Source organism: Salarias fasciatus, chromosome 2, assembly GCF_902148845.1.
Source record: "Salarias fasciatus chromosome 2, fSalaFa1.1, whole genome shotgun sequence".
NCBI classification, from domain to species: Eukaryota; Metazoa; Chordata; class Actinopteri; order Blenniiformes; family Blenniidae; genus Salarias; species Salarias fasciatus.
In genome coordinates, this window is record NC_043746.1 from 14,997,318 (window position 1) to 15,022,305 (window position 24,988).

Genomic DNA, 24,988 nt, shown 5'->3' on the forward strand with positions numbered 1-24,988 from the left:
ACTGTAATGTGTTTTCTGTAAATCTCTATGAATTTGGATTTGGAGGTGTTTGAGGTTTCATTTTGGTTGCTTAAAAAGAGGAGTTGTGTGTAGATGTGGTATAAAGCACTGGCAGTATACGCAACATGTGCAACATTTTTACTTTAATATATCTTGTAATGATTACTGAAAATATAAACTCTCTTTCTGTGTGGTGTTTACTTCCTCTCCTTGAGAATGTGTGAGTTTATCTCCACGTGCTTGGCTTTCTCCCGCAGTCCATAAACATGTATTGATATATTGCCTCTTAGGTGTCAATGTCTGTGTGTGTGAGACTGTTTATCCTTGTTTGTCCTCTGTGATACACAGGCAAAGTGCTGAGGACGTATAATGGAGTGTAAGGTACCAGAAAGATGTCCTGGAGTAAAATTCCCTTTTACATTCATGATATCTGTACATTTTATAAACTTTTGGAGAGATTTTATCAAGATGTTTGTTTGGCTGCATGCTCCACTGGTGGAGCAGCGGTTAGCTCTCTTTCCTCAGTGTTGTGGGTTGAAATAGTGACAGGGTCTTTCTGTGTGGACTTTGCGTGTTTTCCCCGTGGCAGCGTGTGCAGGCTTCCACCCACAGTCCAAAAACATGCATTTAGTGAGAGTGACATTATTAGCTGATCCTACTGCGCACCAAACAGCCCCCACAGAAACTTCTTTCAATCTACTGGCTAGCATACTAGCATGAAGCTAACAGCATGGAAGACAGTTCTGATCTTCACAGTCACTGATTGAAAGCTACTGATGAATGCAAATAGCATTTATCTCCATGGCCTTGAAGAGATTTGATAGTTCTACAGCTTTTTAAATCTGCCAGCAAACATCTTAATGTTTATCATTTTCAACGTTTTATCAAATATCTCTGAACCAGAAAAGTTTTATATGTGGTCACATGACTGAATTGCATATTTTAATTTAGCCAATGAGTCTTAATTCAGGACGCTAAACATTTGTTTAGCTGCATTTAACACTGTGCATTATTCCTGTCATTGTTACTGCTAGAAATCATCCACATTATTTTCAGATTAAATTTCTTCAGAGGCCACCGGTAATAAAATGTGAATCACACAAGCCAATAAAAACCAGATTAATGGTCAACCGTGTGCATTTAAACTGAGTTATTAAGCTGTAAATTAAAACCTAATGATTCTCTCATGAGGCTGTGCGGCACAGGAAGCAGAGCGAGGAGAACAGAGAGCGGGTCATCGTGACCAACGCAAGCCACAAATGTTCTATTCGGCTTTAGAAATTGTGTTCAGTAATGTTCTCATTCAGACTTTGTGTCTTTTTAAAGAGCTCCCCTCTCTTTTGACGCTCCTTTCACCTTCATATGTACCAGCTGTAAACATCCATATGACAACTCTGTAATTTTGGATGAAAAAACACCGACTTGCCCCGACTTGAGTTGAAACATTATCAGATCTGAATCATGTTGTGTCACAGAACACAGCCCCAGGCTTCTGTTCAGGCTCTTGTTGATTTTGGTCTGTTACAACTTTTCATTTGATTACCGCACTTCACTCTTGTGCCAGCATTTTTGCAGTCGCTGCAGTTTGTGTCATAACGTCCAGTCAGTAAAATACTGCGCAAAGATAAAGCCTGAACATAAACTGACTTTACCGAGGATATTTCTGGACATGGGCTCATTCATTGAAACTTGTAAAAGTGGATCAGAATCATGTCTCAGGGAGTTAATGGCTTTTTGTTTTACTCTTTATGCACTCTTTATACAATGGTGGCACAATCATTACACAGAGCAAACTACAGATACTATTGCTGCCCTCTACTGATGCAATGATGCCCAAGCAAGCCACTGACCACAGAGAAGACCAAACTGAGACATCGGCATGACCAGGCTACAGCTGTGATTTACATACCTTTTCCATTTTATACATTAAAGACAATAAGTCTTTGGCATGGCGTTCCTCTATAGCAGGGGTGGGGAATCCTGGTCCTGGAGGGCCGCAAACCTGCATGTTTTCCATGTCTCCCTGCTTCAACACACCTGAATCGAATCAAGATTCATGGCCAAGTCCAGCAGAAAGCCTGATAACGAGCCTCATTGCAATCAGCTGTGTTGAAGCAGGGAGACATGGAAAACATGCAGGTTTGCGGCCCTCCAGGACCAGGGTTCCCCACCCCTGCTCTATAGATACACTGACCCTCTTGTCCTGTCCCTCTTGATCCCAATTTGCGTCAAGTGTATATAGATGCAGGATTGGCTTGCTGCTTACCTACTGTCCATCCATCCATCCTTTTTCTTAAAATATTTGGTACATGCTGTAAAGACCATTAAGCACTCTGGGCCAAAATGTATGATGGGATGATAAGAAAGATAATGAAGTGAAAAGATAACTTTCAGTGAGTGACTTAGGTCTACTGTAAAAGAAGTAAACAGCACGTGTGTTCTTTCTCTACATGCCTCCTCTGCAGACTGATGTGCATTGCTGATCACATTCTCTTTCTCGGTGGCTTTCTTTGACCCCGCTGGTCCCTTCGGCAGCTCCCGTGGTCTTCTTTAATTCCTCAATGTGGAAGAGAGGCCAGGGAGATGCACACAAAGGAGGAAAACAGTCCTGTTCTCTCCATCACGGGGCCCCTAATGATGCCCCCCCTCAGCTGCTGGCTGAGGAGGAAATGGCCACAGGGGTGTCAGGGACAGGGGATAATATGTTGGACTGCTGAAGCTCCATTAGGCCTCAGAGACAACCACATCTTTGTGTGTGTTCTTTACTCCAAATAACACAGAGAAAAGATCAAAGTGTATCACATGAGGTTTTATTTAAGTGAATCTAAATTAATGGTTTAGCTTTTTGTCTTAAAGTCAACAATGAATGCAGAGGAAGATGTTTCTCCTAAGCTCTTTTGTTCTGTTCAGCTGTATTGATCCAGATGCTATAAACAAAAGAACAGAAGACATGATAAAGGCAGGACTGAACTTATTACAGAGATATATGGTTGTACCGTAATGGAAACTAACCTTACAGGCCTGGATTATGATCAGCTGGCAGGGTGGGGTGAAAGGTCAGCTCTGAGATGGAGATCAGACGGCGGTCAGACCGTCCCCAGGTGCCATAACAGGAGGATGGCTGGTCATGATGGTACACTCTGCAGGATACGTCTCCTCCTGGAAAACAAAAGAGCTTTAGTCCATTTTAACTCTCTTTTCCAACCTCCTTCTCCCTTTTCACATCTGCTAATTAGAAGAATGATGGAATGCACGAATGTGTGTGTTCGCAAGGTGTAACTATGCATATTTATCTCTTCTGTCTCCTGTTGTAATGCTTGAAATGATGGAGGGGTGGAGGTGTAAGCGGGCATGTAATGAGGGGTGGAGGTGGGGGGGGAGTAGTGAGGAGCAGAGCCTGTTGGTTGAGAGGAACGACGCCTGGGGAGGTGAGGTGGCCCTCCTGCTGTGGAACTGATTTCAGTCAGACGAATATTAACACAGAACTACCCTGCAACACATCTGTCTGCTGTCGTCTTAACTGGATTGTCTATGTTAGCTCTACAAACACATCCATATTAAGTATATCACGTTTTTCTATGAGCAAAAAATGTTTTTAGGGAAATATTTATCCTTTCATAGTTTACCAGATTTGGAGAGAGGCAGTAACAATGAAGTCACACTAGATTATGGATGTCTCCAAACACAATTAATGCCACGCATTGTTACCTTTTTTAATGTTGCAGCTGTTTTTTCGGATCCCCAGAATCCCACTGATAGAAAATCTGGACTCGCAGGAAGCATCTGTGTCTGTGGTAAGAGATGATATTGGCAAAGCTGTAGAATCAGAGGTCTGTGTGTCAGAAAGCAGCTATAAAAAGGAGGAAAAAAGAACCCACAAAGTACAACTGACCAAGTTTGCAAGCCTCAGATGGAACGTTGCTCCTGATGATCCTGCAGGAGTGAAAACACTTAGTCAACACTCAATTTAAAGATCTGTGCCATGAAACGCACGTACAAGCTACAGATGTCATCCTTCATACCTGTTGATGGAGCTGACGCTGGGCACGCTGCTGTGGTCACATACTTGTTCCAGCACCAGCCTGTCTCGGATTTCCCAGGCAAACATGGTGGGGTGGTTGTGTTTCAGATGTACAATCCTCTGCACAACTCCAGGAGTTGCTACTTTGGGTTTTGAACCTCCGATCAGGCCTGGTCTGATGCTTCCTGTCTCATTATACCTGCATGAGCCAGTAGGAGACCAACAACCATATCTAAACAGACTGCTGAGACTATAGATGTTTTGATAGATATGCTGCCAAGGATTGGTTTTGTCAATACAAATATGATTGTATGAGAACAGCCACCGCTTCCACTTTTGTATGTCAAATAACAAATGGAAAGAAAGTGTTTGAGCAAGGCATTAATATTATCCAAAGTGAAAAACAGTTTATATAATATTTCCAATGATATGAAACAGGGCTACTGTAAAGTAAAACAAAAAAGTTACAGTGAAGATTAAATGTTTTCATTACATCTGAAATAAAGTCCTTTGCATTGATCTGTGAGATGAGCAACAAAACCACCAGAAATCATTCAACATCACAAAAAGTGAATTTTACAAGACGAGTTATTGCATTTAGCTGATCAGGTGTCCCATTTTCCCTACACACCACACATCCCCGAAAATGTGGATTAGCTCATGTTTCAATAATTATATATGATTTCAACAATAAACTGTTAAAATAGTATGACTGTACAGATACAATTCTGTGACACGTGTTTTTTAAATAAAGGCTATATTGAGGAAAAATATTAATACAGTCACATCAGAGAATGTGGCTCTGAATACTTTTCAAACATTGAAAAAATTTCAGGAATTAATATTTTGTTCATATTTCTGAAACTTTTCAGTCACCAAATCCCATCAGTTAGCCCGCTTTAAACGACTCAAATTGTCAGTGGGAGTTCAACTTTGAAATGAAATTATGCGAATGTTTTGTGTCCGTAAGATCCAATAACACCTCTGTCTTTGAGGTGAGGAGGAAAGCGAATACAGTACTTAAATAACCAAATCTGTGCACCTGGCCAATATTTTGCTGACACAGCCGTGACTGACGCGCAGGCGACGGGAGATCTCACAGGGACGCACTCCCTGTTGCGCGAGCTCCACCATGCGCTGCCTCACCGCGTGCGGCAACGGGCGTCCGTTAATGAAGACTCCGCCGAGCTGGTTCACCCCTCCGCGCCCTGAGAAGCCGATCAAAACGCACAGCCACAGAGACGCACACTCAGATTTGTAATAAACGAATAATATGCTACTGTAACACCTGAATTTCCCCTCTGGGGATCAATAAAGGAGTATCTTATCTTTTCTTATCTTATATAAACTTTCGGTGCACCGCGAGACGCCTGTTGTTATTCAGCTACTTACTGTGCGTAACGGTGAGCGGAACCGGTCCAAAATGTATGTCCATCTCAGACTGACAGTAAAAAAGATTTATGTGAACTTCTAAATGCTGGTTTATGGAGTCGCGAAAAAGAAAACTTAATACTGTAGCATTCGGGGACCCTGCAGACGGTGTCTCGCCTCTTTCGCCACGACTTTCAGCACCTGAGGGGTGGATAGCTCCCTTGAAGCGCGACATAGGGGTGCACGGTGCAGGCACCTTGCGCGCGCGCGCACTCACGTACGTGTGTGTGTGTGTGTGTGTGTGTGTGTGTGTGTGTGTGTGTGTGTGTGTGTGTGCTTCCAGTTCATCATCATCATCACATATTACTTTATTCTAAAGTACCTACTAATTTGGATTGTGGATAGAAAACGTGCATGCACAGGCAGAACATGCAAACTTCACCCAACTCCACTATCTATACATTTTTCTTGTGTTTGAATTATGTCTTTCTTCTATGTACATTATGAGCCCTGCACCTTTATGACAGTCAAGGAGCTGTATATGTCCTTGTGAATGTTTTTCGTTGTTGCTGTAAATAAATCTGAACTTATTTGAACTAGTTATGTCACAACAAACACAAACAGTAGTTCATGTCACGTTAGACACAACCGAGCTCATAAAAAAAGACAACCATGCATCTCTTACAACTCTTTTTTTAAGATCCAGACATTGGCATGTTATACAGTCTATGGAAATGAAAACGTGGCTTGATAGATACTGTTGGGTATATCGTGTTTTAATGTTGATCTTTTACATGTGCTTAGATTCTCAGTTGGATAAGGATTGACTACATTTGTTATGTGTTCACAGTTAAAACATAAATGCATAAAATAAAACATGTTGCAATGTGAAGAGCAGAAGATAGTTTAACCCTAGTCAGGCAAATTCCACATTTCATCCTGCTGCTCAAACCTGAAGGTAAGCTGATTACAGTCAACAAATTGCAGTTTTAAATACAGACACGTTTGATGTCCAAATATTTTAGTGCGTGGTCCTTAATAATAATCAATACGAGAGAGAGAGAGAGAGAGAGAGAGAGAGAGAGAGAGAGAGAGAGAGAGAGAGAGAGAGAGAGAGAGAGAGAGAGAGAGAGAGAGAGAGAGAGAGAGCGTTTCTTTCAAAGCCTGGCCAACAAAGCTGTTTATTTTCTATTTATATGATTTATTTTATTTTTATTCATAAAATCTATAAAACGTGCTAGTTTTGATTAAAATTCGTTTGTAGCATATTGTCCACTTAGTTGTTTTTTTTTTGTTAATGAAGTTTAGACTTTATAATCTTTATTTTTTTTTATATTGTATATTATTTAAGTCCATATTGTTTAAGTGTTGATGCCAGAAATCTCAATCTGTGAGGTGAAATCAGCAAACTATCTCTAAATTATCTAGTTATAACGTTCAGAAAAATATTTAATTACTGTGGCAGTTTTACGCCTCGGTAAATCTCCTGGATAGTCCTGCTGGTCCTTCTGGCCAGTCTGCTGCACACACTGTGTAACGTTTTGGTCGGCCAACAAATTCCGTTGTAAACGCCGGTAAAGCTCTCCAACATGTCAACATGAGTGGAAATAACAACTTTGGTGTGAGCAGTGGGGATTTTACGTTACATGTTGGACAAAAAAGCAGCTAAGTTTTCGACTTTGAGCTGGTAAACAACCAAACATACACGTTATTTAACCGTTGTTTCGAATAGCTGCAGTGCTAACTGAGCCTCCGTGACTAGCTAATAGAGCCCTGATTCATCCACGTGGTTAAAAGAATTAAAAACACACATTCAAGAGAAAGTTTGCAAGCGACCTCTTGACGAATTATTTAATTTCCGATTTGTATCAATTCTATATAATTCCTCTCGTAAATTAAACGATAACATCCGCCGTTTTCCGCAGTTCCTGTACAAACCGCAGGGTGGTGCTGTTTCCCTATTGTGCTATGGACCAAACTGAAGGGAATGAAGGTGATGGTGGTGGTGTGGATGGTGCCAAAAACAAGTTTTACTTTATTGAGGACCCCGACAGTTCAGAAAGTGAAGGAGAAATGTGGCCGAATCAACACAAACCGGGAGGAAGCTGCAAACGAGATCCACGCCAAAGCAAGGAGGGCTCTCCTCCCCTTGTCCTGGTCTACTCCAGGTCCCAAGAGCAAAGAGCCCAGCAGGACTGCAGTCTTTCCGCCAGTGCAGACCTACAGGAGGAGCGAGATGAGGAACCAGGGGAGGAACTAGAGGAGGACAGCGATCAACCCATTGAGGACTGGATGATCCTGGATGATGTGAAAAGAGAGGAGGACTCAGACATCCAGCTCAACCTGAGCTACTGGAACAGCTCAGACGATGCCTCTGGAGATGAAGGTTAAACTTACTCAGTCTCATGGTTAACACTGTGGTACTCTTTCGTGTCATATTCCCTTAATTCTCATGCTTAATTATCAATTAAGATTTCTGTCATGGTGAAATCGCAAGGTGTTGCAGACATAAATGCAGAAAAAGAGGTTTAGTACTTTGGATAGACACAAACATGTATGTTGGTATGATACATATATGGCACAGCACATGGGCACATTTGGATAAATTATTTTCTGCAAACTAGTGAAAGAGCCTTTTCTTTTAAATTCAAGCAGAGACATTGTGCTCAGCTTAAACTGTTTTGTTTTGTTTTGTTTTTTGCTCTTCTTCACGTTAATGAAGATGTTTGCATACACACCAGGGAGCTGTGCTGCACATCTGCTTTGTCCTGTCTTGCTAGCTTGGAACTCTGTTGGAAGCAGAGAGGTTTTTTAAACTTTATTTTAGAAAGCTCAGATATTTTCAGCAGCAAAATAAAAAAACTAAATACCTGGGAAAGACCTCAAGTTTTGATTTAATATAAAGGTCTCTATGAAGGATTTTGTTGTATGGTGAATTTGAGGATTTGTTTTTTTCCATCGCAGACATGACAGAAGAAAATGAGGAATCACTGAAAGATAACTGGGCAGTATCAGAAAAAGACAAGGTATATTTTTATTTGTCCATATTGACAAATATCTGGCCACATTTAATTGTATTGTATTGTATTGAATATTGAAATTGTCTCTGTTCATTCATCTTATCTATAGTATGGTGCTGGACAGTCTCTTCCCAGCCGCTATTTTATGCCTGATCGCTCTCTGATATGCCGGATGTGCAACAAGACGGGACATCTTTCCAAAAGCTGCTACCTTCAAAAAGTAAGTGATCACACTCATCCAACTCATTTATTCTTCTCCATAGGCTCTGTACCCACAGAGGTTCATGGTTAAAATAATACCACTCAGTGTGAATTTAGTTGTTTGTTTGTTTGTCTCTGTATCTGCAGAAATGCCTCACTTGTGTCCTTTGTGGGATCCGCGGCCACATCCAGAGAGCTTGTCCTGACCGACCCTGCTTTACCTGTGGCCGGCCTTCACATGGCCTCCAGTCCTGTGAAATACCCCCAATGTGGAACCAACACTGCAAGCGCTGCGGGATGACAGGACACCTCTCTGATGTGAGTTTGTTTTATTCTCAGGGTTTGTGTTGGAGACTTTCAGTCAGGGAGAAAGCATTTGTCATTTGTGTGTATAAAGGCTTTGTTGCCTTAGGTGTGTGTGGGCTCTATTTATGAAATGTTTCATTTCTTAAAATACTTCTTTTGTTGAGTTACTCATGGCTTCTTTTTGAACCCTGCTAAATTTTACACCTCTGGGTCTTGTGTGTTTGTCAGACCTGCCCTGATGTATGGAGGCAATATCACTTGACGGTGAGTTTAGATTCTGACCAGTCTGCTCTTGATGGCATTGAGATGTTGTTATTGTTGTTTTGTTTTTTTTTTCACAAGAGAAAATTCTGGTTGTTTTTCCAGATTACAGTTGAGGCTCCTCTCAGGCCACGGACTGTGAAAAACGTCCAACCTCGAAGATTTTGTGCTCACTGTTACAATTGCGCTAAAAGAGGACATTATGGCCATGTAAGTGGTTAATAAAAGGAAGCCACCCTTTATTTTTAAATGTTATATGCAAGTGTTTTCTCTTTTTTTTTTCTCTATTATTAATATTTTAGACAAAATAATTTTCATCCCTAGCCTCTGGTTGTTGCTTTTATTTCATTTATAGTTGAAACTTCCCACTGACTTGTATTCACTGTCAGGCTTTTTTCGTACTCTGCCTCATGGCTTTTTTTTTTTCTTTCTTTCTGTTCGGATCAGGAGTGCACTTTGAAGAGGATGATCAGTGGCACTTTTCCTTCACTGCCCTATATTTGCCACTATGACACCAAGGAAGATATTCTCCAGCATTGTACCCAGATGCAAAAAAGAGCAAAAGGTTTAAAAACATGTTACACGATTCACATAATACAGTACTGACACAACATACACAATTATTATGAAAATCCACCCCGTTTCCAAATGCAAGATGACCCTACACTTAGATCCGTGGTCAATGTCTGTTTTTGGTATTTATATTAAAAACATATTTGTTTTGTTCAACTGACGTCTGACCATCCTGTTTTGGAAAACTAAAAGGCACAAATTTTATTACATTTACAATAAAGAAATTCTGCTAGCAATTAAAATACAAACTGTAAACACAATACATGTCTATCTGCAAGGGCTAAAATAAAAATGTTACTGCATATTCTGCAATATTAGAATTCACTGATTTCGTGTAGTGATGTAATTTTTCCTTTTTGTCTCTACTTTTTACTTTTCTTATCAATTGCAGCTAATTTAGTTATAATTTAAGTTAAAAGTTGCTGAATTTGTAGGAAAAAACATGGGTTCATCAGCAACATAACATAACAGGATGAGATTGATTGTCTGTCATGTTTTCTATATCAGTGTTTTCTGCTTTTCCTCCAGAGTTTCCAAATGTTGGATCCCAGCTATTTTCAGACCAAGGGCCTTTATCTGAGAAAACAGGGGACTTTGCGGAGGAGGGCATATCAGTCCAGGTGAGGAGCAGGAATAAGCAGGACGCCTGCAGCCGAGCCGTCAGGAGAAAGACGTGGCCTGAGAAGCGCAAACAGAGGCGTGAAGTGAAGCGACTGAGGAGAGAAGCTCAGGCTATACGGGAGGGAGGACTGCTGGGGAAGCTCCGTTACACCTGTGATGATGAAGTTTGTCCCGTGAACCCCTTTGGAGACCCCCTCCTTGGTCACACACAGTCCACAACCCCTCTAAAGAATAAGAGGAGGGCTGAGGTTGGTGGCAGGAAAAGCAGAGAGTCAGAGAAGTGGAAGAAAAAAAGAGGGGTAAAACGTGGAGAGATGTATCCTCATGGAAATGGAGACATTGATGGAGAACACCTTTCATCCCCAAAGCAAAGAGTGCGCCACAGAAGAAGATGAATATTTCAATTCTTCCAAGAACATATGTGATTGTGCGTGCCATAATGGTTTGATTTAGTGTCAACACAAAAGGTGTAAAAAAATAAAAGTTGTCAAAAGATGTTCATTTAATGAGCTATGGCTCTTTTGACTTGTTAAAATATAAGAACTGCCATATTAAACTTGTTTGGAAAGTGTTTCTGTTGAATGAAATTCAAGGAGAAGAGGCAGTTTTCAGACAATATGTGATGAAAATTGAAAAAAAAAATGGAAAAATGACTTAAATTTAAACATGAAACCAATTTTAATGAAACCTTCTGGTGCAAAATGCAATGTAATGTCCTAAAACCTCCTATAGCTGTAGCATTATGCATGTTTTCACAAACTCACTGCCTGACAGCATGGGTTTGAAGTAAATTCTTGTTTGCCAACATTGACAGAGGTAGCTTTCATGGGAGCATCACCAATATGTCAGCTGGTCCTCAGTGTAGTGTTGTGTCTGATATTCTTTGGAATGTTTTTTTTTTAACCTTTTCTCCGAAATGTTTACCATTTGCTTGGTGGTTTGACGACCCAGACTGGAGACTCTTCCATGCTGATTTTGGCCCACGGACCTTATGTTTGACACCTCAGCATGAGTAGAAAAAAAAATATTTTCCAGTTTTACAATCACCTTTGAGTATTCTTTCTCCATGTTCGTAAAATTTATCTTTAATCCTTTTTTTTTTTTTTTTTTTAATAAAACCGTTTTTCCATGAGCAGGAACAAAAATCCCCGACATAATCACATCTAATGGGTGCGCTACAGGAAAACTGTGACGTTTGATGCATGGGGGAAAAAAAAAGAAAACGGCTTTGATCTGACATTGTGTATGATATTTTGCATAAAAGTGGCGATCTCTACGAAGCCTTTGAACCATATGGTATGACGTCTTCGATAGTATTTAGTATATGATGCAGGATCGTTCTCATACTATGTAGTATAGTGTCGTTCTCATAGTATTTAGTGGATAATACGGGATCGTTCTCATAGTATTTCTGATCAAGCTGCTGAATAATTAATGAGCGGAGCAGCTGCCCAGGCTCCACCAGACGCAAGTAATCAAGTTCGATAACACCGCGCTACCCGAAATTGTGTCTTATAGTCTTTGACAGAATAAATGTCGCCCACGATGGCTTTATACATTGTTCACACGTGTAATTTCTAACAATATCACGTCATTGACTCTGTATTTTACCATTGTGTTGCTTTTTGATGGGCTGCTCATTGCTCTGCTCTCTACTGCAATGTCTGGAGAGAGACGCGAAGCTCCCATTGATTGATCTCCGCTCCACTCCCCGCTGACCGGAGAAAGCGCTCCGCAGCGAATACGAGAGGGGATTTAAATTAGACAGATATCATCCACCTTATTGACGGGGGAGCGAGCCGTCTGCTTTGTCATGCGGGCAGAGGTAACTTGCTGCCGTCGCCGGTGTACAAGCAGCTGAACACGGGCACGGTTCGACGTTAGCTAGCTTGTAATGTCGGCAGTGTTGGACTTGTTTTCCCCTCCAGACCTCTTGCTTCCTGTTAGCCGCGGGCTAGCTGGAAAATCCAGATAATGCTCGTGAACGAGCAGGAATAGCTCGCAAACGCACAGTAGTGTAACTTTAGTACTTTACGGAAAGCTACTCGTTGCTGTTTAGTTGTAATTTATCCACGAACATTCGGAAATAACTTTATTTCCCAGAGCAGCGGGTTCTCTATTTTGCTAGCGCTCCGTAGCTAGCCATCTTGCTCGTGTTGACGGATGTGTGTTTAACTTTGCGTGCTCTCGGTGGCAAAGACCGACCGATATTAACTTGAGTTTTCTATTGAAATAGGCTCAGTCGTTCAGGAGTCAGCTGCAAGTGACCAGTGCCTCTCAGAGACTTTGTTTGACTGTGGGAAAGCCTGACAGCTCACTGCGAAAGGACAATAGAGAAGCAGAGACTTGATCAGTCGTTGTTATAGTAACGGGGACAACACTCCCCGGGAGTAACAAAAGTGTTTTGGTTGTTCCTTTTTCGTGTTACATGAGTAGTTTTGCATATGCCCTTAGGTTCGTATGTGGCGACAATAATAAAAGCATTTGCCGTTGAGTTGACGATGCAGATGGTGCCTGTGCGACACATGAGTGCTCCCTGAACCCGCCGCTTCCAGGTATTTCATTATTTCAACATCAGCTGTAAATGCCTCAGAAAACACTGGCGTATACCAGCTGCCAGCAGAGGTAACTCGGTGGACAGACAGACTACGAGAAGCGGCGTGAAGAGCGGTTTTTTGGGCGTCCATCTCTCCAGCCTCACCTTCATCACATCCATCCACCACCGCCCTCCTCTTCCTCCTCCTCCTCCGCCTGCTCCCGCTCCTTCCCCAGCAATGGACCCCCCGAGGACTCGGTCGCGGTCTCGGTCCGGCTTCTATCATTTTTCCATGAACGGCAACGTTGGCGGCAGCGGCGGTAACGCGGTCGGTAACGGGAGCCTGATGAACGGCGGCGGGGTGAGCTACCCGCAGCAGAGCAACCCCGGCTGGGCGCCGCACCACGGAGGTCGCAGCTACCCGGAGAGCCAGCAGCAGCTGCAGCAACAGCAGCAACAGCAGCAGCAGCACACTCAGGGGAGCTACCTGTCTGCAGGGGCGCAACGCCACTCTTCTCACGGAGCCCACAGACACCCCGGGGCCGGTAAGCAGGCTTAAATAAACTGGGCCTTCAGCCCTGCTAGGTGCATCATTAAACACACTGGATCCCCCCCATGAGGGCTGCAGGCAGACCACTTGCAGCTTGTCTTGCTTTGAGGCGTTTAACTTTGTGTTTCATTGCCAGCTGTTGCTTGAAGTGGCTTCTGTTTGACATGTGTTGTACTTGCAGCTTTGCATGACTTGTGTTACTGGCATTGGCTTTGGAAGAACCAGGGTGATGAGCAATTTGACCTAAATGCTTTTATTCAGAATACAGACTGGCCTGGCTCCAAGCTATGTAGGATTTTCCTCAGGCTCATGGAAGCAGAATCCCTGCAGATCATGTATTGGATGGTATTATTACTGCATATAGTGAAGCACAAGTGTAGTAACATTTCTGGTCATCTGTTAACTGACTCAAAATGAGTTAATTTCAAAGAAAGGAATTTACTCAACAGTACAGTGGAAAAAAATATAAGGAATTAATTACAAGTAACCCAACTGAGACTGAAATGTTGCTTTTACATATTTGCCCAGTGAGAGAAATGTAGAGTAGTGTGATGGTTTGATTAAACAAACTTGAAATAACTCTTGGATTTATTTGATATGAAATCTCTTTGATAATCATTTCATCATACATCTTAATGCTATTTAATTTACATTAAAGTCTTTGCAGCACTTCATACAATCCCAAAGTAATCACAAGGATTCTGCTTTCATGTTTCAAGGCAGAATAGAAATGAGATTGATGTTATCGCTTCATTCTAAATAGAAGTGAAGGCCTGTCTCATATTTTGTGGGTTGTGGATCCTTCAATTCAAGTCCATGTTGCCCATCATCAGTCAGCATCTATGAAATTGTTCTTTCCTATTCACATCAGTGGTACCTCCCTAAACCTCAACATACAAAATTGCACTGAAGCTTTAGTTTGTCTCCGACATCAACAACTCTCTGGTTCTCAGCCGGTCTGCACTGCTAACCACTGGAAAGCCACTCTAGAAAGAATCTGTAATGCCAGACTGGATTCATTCAAAGGGAGAAAAAAGTGCAGCGAATGAATGAAAGCAGGATACAATGGGCCTATCTGGTAATGGCTGCGCTATTGCCAAACACCCAGAGTAAGCCACTTGAAGGAGATACTCACGGAAATGCATGCTTCCTAAACTGACTGATTACAGGGGGCATGTAAACAATGTATTTACCTTTGTGCAAGCTGCCTCCTTTTTGCTCTTGGCATAGTGTGTGATGGTGTGCATGTGCTCTTGTGTACTTGAAATTAGATTTTGTATGTGTAAGTGCATCACAGATCCCTTGTTTGTTTCTGTACATCTCAGTGTATTCCCACCTCTTGGCTTCACTTTGTGCAGTATGTGTCAGTGTTGGATTTCAGGGTGTTAATTCTCTTTCACTGGTTTAGATCAGTTTTTGTCTCTCCCGTTACTCCCCCAGTGGCAAATGTATTGCCACATGCTGTTGCTTCAATATTTTTCCAGCAACATATCATCTGCCGTCGTTTCAACCAGATATCTCCTATCATCATTATTAATATTATGACACGAAATTCATGCTGATTTATATTGGTAAAATTGTTCCACTAATTACGGCTTGTCTCTTGTAAATATGGGTTCGTCTTTCTGAATTCCTGCTGAACAACAAGAACAAATTGCTGATTGATGACTGCTTGTGCTTCAAGTTCACTGCTCTGTTTGACTCAATTGTCTCTCATGAAGGAAATGGTGTCAGTCTTCCCCAGTAGTGATGCTTCGGGGGGTAAAAAAAAAAAGGTCGCGTGTTCTTGCCAACACACCCGTCCAGTCTGGCTCACCATCTCCTCTCCAATGGCCCCCGGGATGAATCAGCATTAACAGACCTAGTTACCCACAAAACACACAGCTTGCCTGAGCTGAGGACTGTGCGGGGTTTAAAGGAAAATGGGCGCTAGAATAAATAAATATGTAAGGCACTGTGCTGCTGGCCCCCACTGTTGGCTAGTCAGTCAACTGCCTGTCCTTCTGTTCTCCGCTGCCACTAGCAGGGCGTCTTTGAGCTGTCACTATCGGCCGACTTCACATGGCACTGGAGTGGCGTTGCAAAGACAAGAAAGAAGCAGGGGGGTGTTCTCAGATCTGTTGTTTCTGAGGAGGCAGAAGGGGCTGTTCGGATGAGAGAGGCATGGAGGAAGAAACGGAAAGCGATGAGGGGAGGAGTTCTTTCTCCTCTTTTTGTGATTAAAGGGATTTTTTTTTTTGGGAGGGGGGTGCGGGCGACTGCTCAGAGGAAACTTGTCAGCCAAGTTCAAGGACATCCTTAAGCTGCTGAAACGTCTGTGTGCACATGTTGCGTCCATGCTGCACATGTGGACTGTCAGATAAACAGATGGGAGAGCCCAGTGTTTTTCTGAGATTACGCTTATGGCATTCGCGTTTTATTCACTGCCGTTAGTTTTCTGATTTTATTTTTTTATTTTTTTTTGAAAAGCCTAATCTCATTAACATCATGGAGAAATCTTTTCATATGGTCCATTGATCTCAAGTTTTTTGTAATTTATTTTCTCCCATCCAAAATAAATGGGATAAAAGGATTTAATGATTGATTATTGCAGAATTAAATGTTGATCCTGTCCTGCTCATTGACACTCTAATGTGCTAGAACTCTGCCAACACTTAATTTTGAAGTCGCACATTGATTTTATTTTCAGAGTTTTAAGTAGGCAGAATATTTTGCAAAAAATTCCCAAGTGAATCTCTAGATCATCCTCTTGTAGGAGGGCCACATCGTGTTGCACTGAGGAGGTGGTTATCGGGCTTTCTTTAGAGCTTGTTGATAACACAGTCATTACCTTGAGGTATGCTGAAGCAGGGAAACATGCAAGACTGCGACCCCTATGCCAAAAGATTGAACATCCCCGCTCCAGATTATATCACACGTCTCACAAACAATCCCATATTCACAGCATCTTCAGTTGAAAGTACTGGAAAAAAATAGCAATTCCCAACATTTGGGAAGTGACAAACGCCTGGCGTGCTTGATCTTTAACAGTCGCACTGATTGTCCGACTGGATGAAAATTTAATTTTTTTTTTTCTTTTAACAAATCCAGTGTTTCATCCTCAAATAGTCACGATGGTCAATTTATGAACAATGTGCTGAAGGTGAGCTGATTCCTCAGGAAAAATTAGCTCTTATCCAAAATGCATCAGTCATGTAGAACCAGGAAGATGATGTAGTGTGTTGCACACACTTGCTGGTGGATTTCTCTTTGTGTGTGTCTGCATGGGTGTTTCATGGCAGATCAGAAGGAGCGATTTGTGTGTGAGAGCCAGAGAGGATGAGTCCAGTGTAACATCTTTCAGAGATGACTTCGTTTCTTGTCTGTTTGTTGAATGCAAGAAAATTCTGAAGCCTGTTTGGAAGACAAATCCTCACTGAAGACACAAAACTGTCAGTGTGTGTGCAACAAGATGTCAGATGTGCATTTTTGTTATCACTGTGGTGTTAAGTCTGTGGAGCTACCCGAGCGAATACGCCAAGCTTCTGCAAAGATAATATCTTTTTTTGGCACTCAGTGTGGTCTTAGACTGGAAAATAAAACCAAAGGCAACCAGCCGCCTGCGCGTGTGTGTTGATGTTTTTGTGCTTTTGTTGGCTGAGCAAGCGTATGTCCATGTGTCTTGTGATGTTGATGTTTTTCTCAGCCCTATCTTATCTGATTATGTGTTTTTTTTTCCTCTTTGGCCTGCAGGAGGAGTGCTACATTTTCATCCAGATAATGTGTGCAATGAGGATCGGGACAAAGTAAGTATGATACATGACTGCTGCCTGTTGCCTCTGCTGCTTTCAAAAACAAAATGCATTTAATCACCTTCTGTTCTACATTCATTCTCCTCCTCCTCCTCCTCCTCCTCCTCCTCCTCCTCCTCACCAACCATCCCCATGGTTCCCTCTCCTCCTTCATCTCTGTGTGCAGATGGAAGACAGTCCAAGCCCCAAAAGGCAGCGTCTGTCCCAACAGTCCATGTTAGATCTCGGCACAGCCCCTCCCTCCACCCCTTCCTCCCCCATTCGGCCCTGGGAGCTGCCTCCGAGTCGCAGACCACACCCCCACTACATGCCAGAGAGATGCCACACACCCGTTCGAAATCGTCGTAGGTATGTGCGATTCACAAATGAGTCCTAAACAATGCAGGTCATTTGAAATGTGGTTTCATGTACTGAAGTCATGAGAAATTGCCAGTAATTGTGATTTTATGTTTCACAATTATTTATTATCACTTTAAAAAAAGAAAGAAAACCACAATGTTTCTGATGGATGATATAAAGCAGTGCATTTAGAAGCTGTGACTGGAAAGAAGTGTCTGATTTTCATGCAACAAATCAATTAGAATGGCCGAACTGATTTCTCCTTGCCTTCTTTCCTCCACCTCAGCCCTCCAATGAGACGTCAGCGCGGCCGGAGAGACCGCCTGACCCGCCACCACCACCACGCCCACAACAACCACCACCACTACAACAGCAACAACAACAACCACCACCACCACCACCACTCCAACGCACACCACCACCATCACCACCACCTGCACTCCCACCACGGCCCCTCGCCGGGCCACCAGGATGAAAACTACCGCCACCCAGCGATTCCTCCTCAGGGGTACCCACCCTACAGCCAGCAGCCTCCCCGAGGGCCAGGGCCCGGACCCGGGCCTGATGATCGCCCTGGCTACCATCCTCCAAACCCCTCCCCAAGGCCCCTTCACCAGTCGCCAAACCTTTCTCCCAGGCTCCTGCACCCGGCGGCCCATCCACAGCACCCACACCCCCATCCATCCCAGCAACAGAGCAGCGTGGTCCTGGACCTCCATGAGCAGGTGGGTCCAGGCTGGGTGTCGTCTGCACAGTTCCAACAGCCAACAAGAGTCTGAAGTCACTTCAGTAAGAATGTTTTGGGGTTTTATTTTTGTCTCAAAGGCAACCGGAGTTGCCTGAATTAGTGAGGAGGAGTTGTGACTAGTCTGGGAGTCCAGTATTTAAACTGCAGAGTCCATTTCTTCGGGGAGTGGCTTAAACCGGGTTCCTTTGTTAGGCTTAAAGTAATAAACTTAAGCCTTAACATAACAATAAAAAAATACAACATACTTAAGGATAACAAAGGAACCAAATTTCAGCCACACCTTCATGAATCAGTGTTGATTTGTCTTTGCTCCTGATGTTGGGAGTGCCCAACTCAAGAAGATGACAGTCACTGAGTTGTATAAAGCACAGCTTCCCAAGTAGTTATGGGATCATTCAGAACAACGTTACTCTACACTATCAGCTGACACTGGTCAGAGTTGGATGTATGAAGCATTGAAAAAGGTGAACAGCTGTATTAGAAAAGTTTATTTAAAGTCTACATTAATAGAAAACTTTTGCACTAAAATGTCAAACCAACAGCGGTCGATTTGAGGGTGATGGTTGAGATCCTCAAAATGGCCTGAGTTGACCTTGGAATACTGACCTAAATGAATGGGTCCTTCTTCACTCCTCTGCAAAGAATCTCAAACAAATGGAGCGAAATGTTACTCTTTCACCGTACAAATACTGAACTCCTGACACCCAGCAAGAATCGATGACGTTCTGGAAAATGTTTTGCCTCTCATCTAAATGGTTCCAAGCAAGCCCATCTGCCTTTGAGACAAAAATTGGACTTACTGAGCTCATATTCACAAACACACACACCATAACAACCTGTCTGGAGGAGAGCCCCCTCAGGAGCCTTTCTGAAGTCACACAATGTGTCTGACTTCAGAAAACGTGACTTGCTGTAAATGACTAATGCAGGGATTCTCAGATAATCACCCCCTTGTGCAAATTTTGACCACTTCAATTCGTTTGAAGAATAAATAACATTTTAAGGCTGTTTTCTTTTTTCTTTTTTTTTTTTTAAACAAGGCAATCTGAAAATTAAAGCCAGTGGCTCATGGGGATTTCAGCTTGTTTACAGCTGCACATGTTGCTGCACACTGTCATTTCATTTCGATGAATAGCTGTGGTGTGTTTGATCTTAAAAGCAGCATCTACATTCTCTGTTATCTATTAAGGAAAAGCGCTAATCCATGCAGGTAAATACTCCAGCCGGTTACTTTGTGTGCTTGTTTTTTTTTTTTTTTTTGGTGGGGGAAGATTTGGCTAAATAACATGTTTAATTGGATGAAGTGGAGGAAATTTTTTGGCACCATTGAAACTTTTCCCTTGAGTGTGTGTGTGGTTTGTGTCATCACTCTTTTCAAAAGCCCAAACGCATTTAAAAGAGCATGTCCCATTTTTAGGATAATGTGTCACGCCTCCTTTTGATGAAAGTGATACGGAGTGTGTATTTAAGTCCTGTCGATGAAACTGGACTTGAAGGCAACAGATTACATAAAAAGATTAAAAAAAAAAAATAACAGGCAGTAGAAATACTTAAAATAAAGAATCCCTTCCAGGTAAAAAGACTGTTTTGAAGTGTTTTAACCTCAATCATGTATAAGCCACTTAAAGGTGTTATCACATCAAGATTCATATCTGCAAAACAGAGAGAATTACAACTTTCAAGGCATTTTTTTTAGCAGTACCACTACAGTGAACACACAAAGTATTCACAGTGCTTCTGTATTTCCACATTTTCTTACTTTTTTAAGATGAATTAGTCTTTATCCCACCAAAATTCTACAAAGCTTTCACAAAATTTCTGCAATTTTTTAAAAAAGTAAATATATCAGAAACGATGTAAATTCTCAGACTTTGCTCCGATCGTCAATGCTGTCATTTTTCACAGAACCTTCCTGATTTTCTAAAATGCTGCAAACATCATGCTTCCACTTTATTAGGCAATTGACTGGGTGTAGTGGTTTATTGATTTATTCTGAACTGAAAAAGGTAGGTCAATTGAGAGCACATGTGTAGTTGTTACAAAGATTGCTGTATTGATTTGGTTTCTACATTTTTTTTATGAATTGCAACCTTTTAAAAATGTTCAGTATATGTCATATAAATGACACAGAGTGGTTTACTATTGTCACTTTTATAATGCTTCACAAAGTAAAACTACATAAATCCCTCATGAACACCCCACGATTGGAAGTTTGTTCCCAACTGTATGAATGGTTCCCTTTGAAGGACTGAACAATCAAATGCATGCAGTTTTTTTTTTAACTTTTCATTTGCAACTTATTCAAATTGGATCTTGTCCTGCAGGTCCAGGTGCTCGGCATCAATGCAAAACTCTGTGCTCCCGTCGTTATTAACTCGTGTCCTTGGACTTTCGTGGTCAGGGTTCAGCTCCGGTGTCATATCCTGTATCTCCTCCGGGAGCACCTCCAGGCCTGCCTCCACGCTCCGCTCCACAGCAGATACCAGCATGCTCAGTGGTCTTCAGTGGTCAGCACTACCCCGTCTGCAGCGTCCCCCCTCCTGTGAGTGTCTCACCGCATCTGCAGGTTTCCAAAAGCGCTTGTCTTCAGTTTGTTTCCCCAAAGGTTGCTGATCTCAGTGTTAACCGCCTGTTCATTCGGTGTTATTGAAATGGTTTTTGAGGCCCCTTGAATGAACGTCGCTGTCACTCTGCTGCTTCCCAACAGGTTCTTCAGACGTGTTCTGTGCAGCACTTACCCATGCCCTACCCTTTCCCGTCACTACTATCCAGTGACCCGGCCTTCCTGCTCCCCCCTCCTCATCTCACTCATCCCCCCACACACCTCTCGCACCACCCGCCTCATTTACCTCAGCCTGGACAGTTTGGACCGTATCCGGCACAGCAGGCGCGATCGGTGAGTAGCCGTCCACTTGATTCCATTCTCACCTTTTGTCAAACCCAGCTTTTCTGATGGTAGGAAAATACGGAATTCAGTTTTTAAATGGAAAAATAACTTGCCTCTCACTTACGCATCTCTCTGTGCATCTCCACAATAAATGATTTCCCCTTTTTCTTCTTTAATATCAATTTTCACTTGAGAAGCTCCTCGGTCAGTCGGCAACTTTCTGGAAAGCTCTCAGTCTTCATCTTAACTCAGTGAAATTCAACACCGACGTGTTTTTCAGTGTCAAGCAAACTAGTTGATTCATGTTTTAAAGATTTTGCTTCTAACATTGTTTGCTGATATTCAAAAACAGGTATGCATTATAGGGAGAAAATTAGTTTTTTGGATTGATATCAACTCGTCATGCCTATTAACCTAATAGAGAGCAATTTCAGTCTGTTATATTAAACACTTGCAAGGTTTTAAAGGCTTATACATTCATCATTCTTCATGGAATTGATGCCATTGAGTGACGAAGTTGCTGGAATGTGAATAATTTCTTTGATTTTTCACTCGCTGCTCTTCTGTCCATAAAGCCGTTGCAGAGGATAGAGAACGACGTGGAGCTGCTCGGGGAGCACCTCTCTCTGGGTGCCGGGCTCCACTATCCTCCCGCCACCCACCCCGCCCTCACCCCTCACTCCACACAGCTCCACTTCCTCTCCCATGACCCGCTGCCACAGGAGTTCTTTGGAGTGGTGAGCAGACCGCTTTCAGTGTTGACCCTGCAGTGGCGAATCAGCAAGGAAGTGATCTGACGCGTGTTTTTCTTCTGTCATTCGCTTGTTCAGTCCTATCCTAACTTTATCCCTCGGCGTCTCCCGGGGCGACGGTACCGCTCACAACAGCTGCCACATTCGCCTTATCACCCCAGCCTCCTGCCTTATTTCCTGTAAGTACACTAACACAGTGGAGAAGTTCTATCAGTTTCAGATTTCTGTGGCTAAATATAAAGTCGATGACCTGATTTTACTTATACCATACCAGCAGTTGCTTGATGACATGTATTATGCACTCTCTACTAATGAATTCACCGACCAATCCCTGATTTGTCCTGGTTTATTTAGTGTCAAGTTTCTGTTCAACAATTTGATAGAGCTTGGCATATCAAGAGTTCTGGTGAATCTGAGTGGTTTCCCAGAATCTTCAATATTTTAGTTTGTGTGGAGAACCAAAACAAAAGGTTTCTCTCAAAAATTAAGAGACAATTGGCAGTGAAACACTTCAACATGAAGACAAATGTGAAAGCATGTTGGATTTTGTGTCCAAATAATTTTAAATATTAACAGTTTTTTTAATAGTTCTGTTGAAATTGAGATTTTTTTTTTTTTTACACAAATACACAATCCAAAGTCTCACATTGGATGCATTAGTAACCAGTCCGATACATAAAGTAATGCTTGATTTGTTCCTCCACAGATCAATGCTGCCCGTCCAGCCTACAGGCCCTGCAATCAGTCTGGAGCTGGATGTAGACGATGGAGAAGTGGAGAATTATGAGGTCTGCTCTCTCTGGTTGATTGTATTGTCCGCAGGTTTGTCGGAGGCAGACTCTTAATTCCTCTGCGGTTGTTTTTGTGTCTTCCCCCCTGAAGGCCCTCCTGAACCTCGCCGAGCGCCTGGGAGAAGCCAAACTCCGAGGACTGACCAAGGGAGACATCGAGCAGCTTCCTTCGTATCGATTCAACCCAAATAACCATCAGTCTGAACAAACACTGTGAGTGCTGCCCTTTCACAACCACCTCTGCTCATCAGGCACACAGCTTCTCATTTATTTTTGTTTTCTTTTGGTTCTTAGAAAAGATAAGTCCTACTATTAAAGGTTTTCTGAAGATTTTTTTTTTTTTTTAACAGACAGTTTTGAGAGCCAGAACCAATTCAAAGCCACACGGCAGCTGATTTTTCTGCTTAAATCTCTGGATGCTCAGGAGAAACATCCTCAAATATAAAACACAAAGAAGCCCTACATTTAGAGAAGGTGTGGAACAGCAGGTCTTTCAGCTGAATTGCATGTCATTGCATGTTTGTGTTGCAGGTGTGTGGTATGCATGAGCGACTTTGAGTCCCGCCAACTGCTGCGAGTCCTGCCCTGCAGCCACGAGTTTCATGGAAAGTGTGTCGACAAATGGCTGAGGGTGAGTACCCGGAGCTCGTGGACGCCGTGTCCACGCTCTACACCAGCTGAGGTCAGCTCAGCCTTTCATGCTATTGTTTGGCAGCAGATTGTGCCACATAAAATATCTAGAAATAGACTATTTTCCTTTTTGAACGCCCATTAACTTGTGTAAGACAACAAACGGCAGTTAGAATCCCCAAAGCTGCCCAGATGAAGCCACCAGAAGCAGCGACCCAGAGGCTCTCGTTCGCTGTGTTCTGCTCTTTTTCACTGTCGGAGTCGCTGCATTAAATAACAATTTGATGTTTTTGGTTCCTCAGGCCAACAGGACGTGTCCGATCTGTAGGGCCGACGCCTCGGAGGTCCAGAGAGACTCAGAATAACCACAAGGTGGCGCCAGACACTACCTTTTGTCTGCCCAACACTTTTAGCACTGCCTGCTCTCAAGTTATTGACACACGTTCGTGCGTACACAGACACACACACACAGACACACTCTGTTACTCCTCCTTTGTTGTCATCATTTAATAATAATTGTGTCTTTTGTTTATTTGATGCGAGTTTCCTCAGCTTTTTTTTTTCCCTCTCGCTGTGTTTTTTACGAGGACATGCACACAGGCCTTCACACTCTGGTGAATGACCCACTGTCCTGCATTTATTTGTGTGGGTGTTTGTTTGTGTGTACGCACCACAACTTTGCAAGCATTATTTGGTCAGCCCTGTGATGCAGGGCTGTGGTTATACGACTGTCTGTCTGTGTGTGTGTGTGTGTGTGTGCAAGTGTGTGTGTGTCTGACAGATTTTTAGACGTCTTGGCGCATGCTTGAGTGTCATGTTGTGTATCAGACAAGAGTAATGATATTTGAGAGTTTTTGCTCTCGTGCGTGGGTGGGTGTGCGTGAATAACTTCCTGTTTGTACGTTTATGCGCACTGTCTGTATGCATACTGTGTGTGTGTGTGTGTGTGTGATAGACTTAATCCTTTTCTCTAGTTTGACACTAAGGGTCCATGCTGCCACTATAGTTCTCAAGTTGCCTATTTAATCTGTTTGTATTATTATTATTATTATTATTATTATTATCATACGACCACCAAAACAAGTGATTATTTTCTGCTTGGCAGTTACCTCATCATTCCTGTTTTAGTCATTCATTACAAGCGCTTTACAGCTCTATGTTAAAATTGAGCACACGTTTTTCTTTCTTTTCTTTAAAAACAGTTTGTCTGTGACTTTGCAGTGGCACATGTTACATATATATATGTATAAATCTACAAATATCTGTATACCAAATAAAAGGCTTGATATAAACTTTTTAAACTTAGTATTTTGTATGTTTTGTGTTTTTATTGATTGTAAAGACAAACCAGATTCAGGTTGTGCTGATTTTGTTGGGTTTAGTTTTAAAGTGAACACTGCAGACTGTGCTTCGTGTTTCCTGATTTTATTAAAGATGCAGTAACTTAAAGTGACCACTGGGTGTGGTTACTGCTCTTCTAGATGGCTGCACGTTGCTTTCCTGCTACCTTGTAGTTTTACCTCGGTGTTTTACACTGTAGTTCATTGCAAATATCTGCGAGCAGAGCTGTGACACGTTGAGGACAGGTTG

At 42.4% G+C, this 24,988-nt stretch overlaps 3 protein-coding genes across 3 annotated transcripts; 2 read left to right on the top strand and 1 right to left on the bottom strand.

Moving 5' to 3' along the window:
- Positions 1-3,013: 3,013 nt before the first annotated feature.
- LOC115405022 (paired box protein Pax-5-like) lies at positions 3,014-5,627 on the bottom strand. Its single transcript, XM_030114429.1, has 5 exons — positions 5,594-5,627; positions 5,064-5,229; positions 4,023-4,220; positions 3,893-3,933; positions 3,014-3,159 (listed from the first exon to the last, which is right to left on the bottom strand). The coding sequence occupies exons 1-5, from the start codon at positions 5,625-5,627 to the stop codon at positions 3,014-3,016; spliced, it is 585 nt and encodes a 194-aa protein (XP_029970289.1).
- Positions 5,628-7,029: 1,402 nt separating this feature from the next.
- LOC115401672 (zinc finger CCHC domain-containing protein 7-like) lies at positions 7,030-11,047 on the top strand. Its single transcript, XM_030109957.1, has 8 exons — positions 7,030-7,778; positions 8,357-8,418; positions 8,522-8,632; positions 8,761-8,931; positions 9,148-9,183; positions 9,286-9,390; positions 9,628-9,745; positions 10,282-11,047. The coding sequence occupies exons 1-8, from the start codon at positions 7,361-7,363 to the stop codon at positions 10,767-10,769; spliced, it is 1,509 nt and encodes a 502-aa protein (XP_029965817.1). The 5' UTR covers positions 7,030-7,360; the 3' UTR covers positions 10,770-11,047.
- Positions 11,048-12,067: 1,020 nt separating this feature from the next.
- Positions 12,068-24,703, top strand: LOC115402344 (E3 ubiquitin-protein ligase RNF38-like). Its single transcript, XM_030110856.1, has 12 exons — positions 12,068-13,455; positions 17,193-17,245; positions 17,418-17,599; positions 17,877-18,315; positions 20,740-20,880; positions 21,046-21,234; positions 21,801-21,962; positions 22,056-22,156; positions 22,684-22,765; positions 22,860-22,981; positions 23,300-23,399; positions 23,701-24,703. The coding sequence occupies exons 1-12, from the start codon at positions 13,149-13,151 to the stop codon at positions 23,761-23,763; spliced, it is 1,941 nt and encodes a 646-aa protein (XP_029966716.1). The 5' UTR covers positions 12,068-13,148; the 3' UTR covers positions 23,764-24,703.
- The last annotated feature ends 285 nt before the right edge of the window (positions 24,704-24,988 follow it).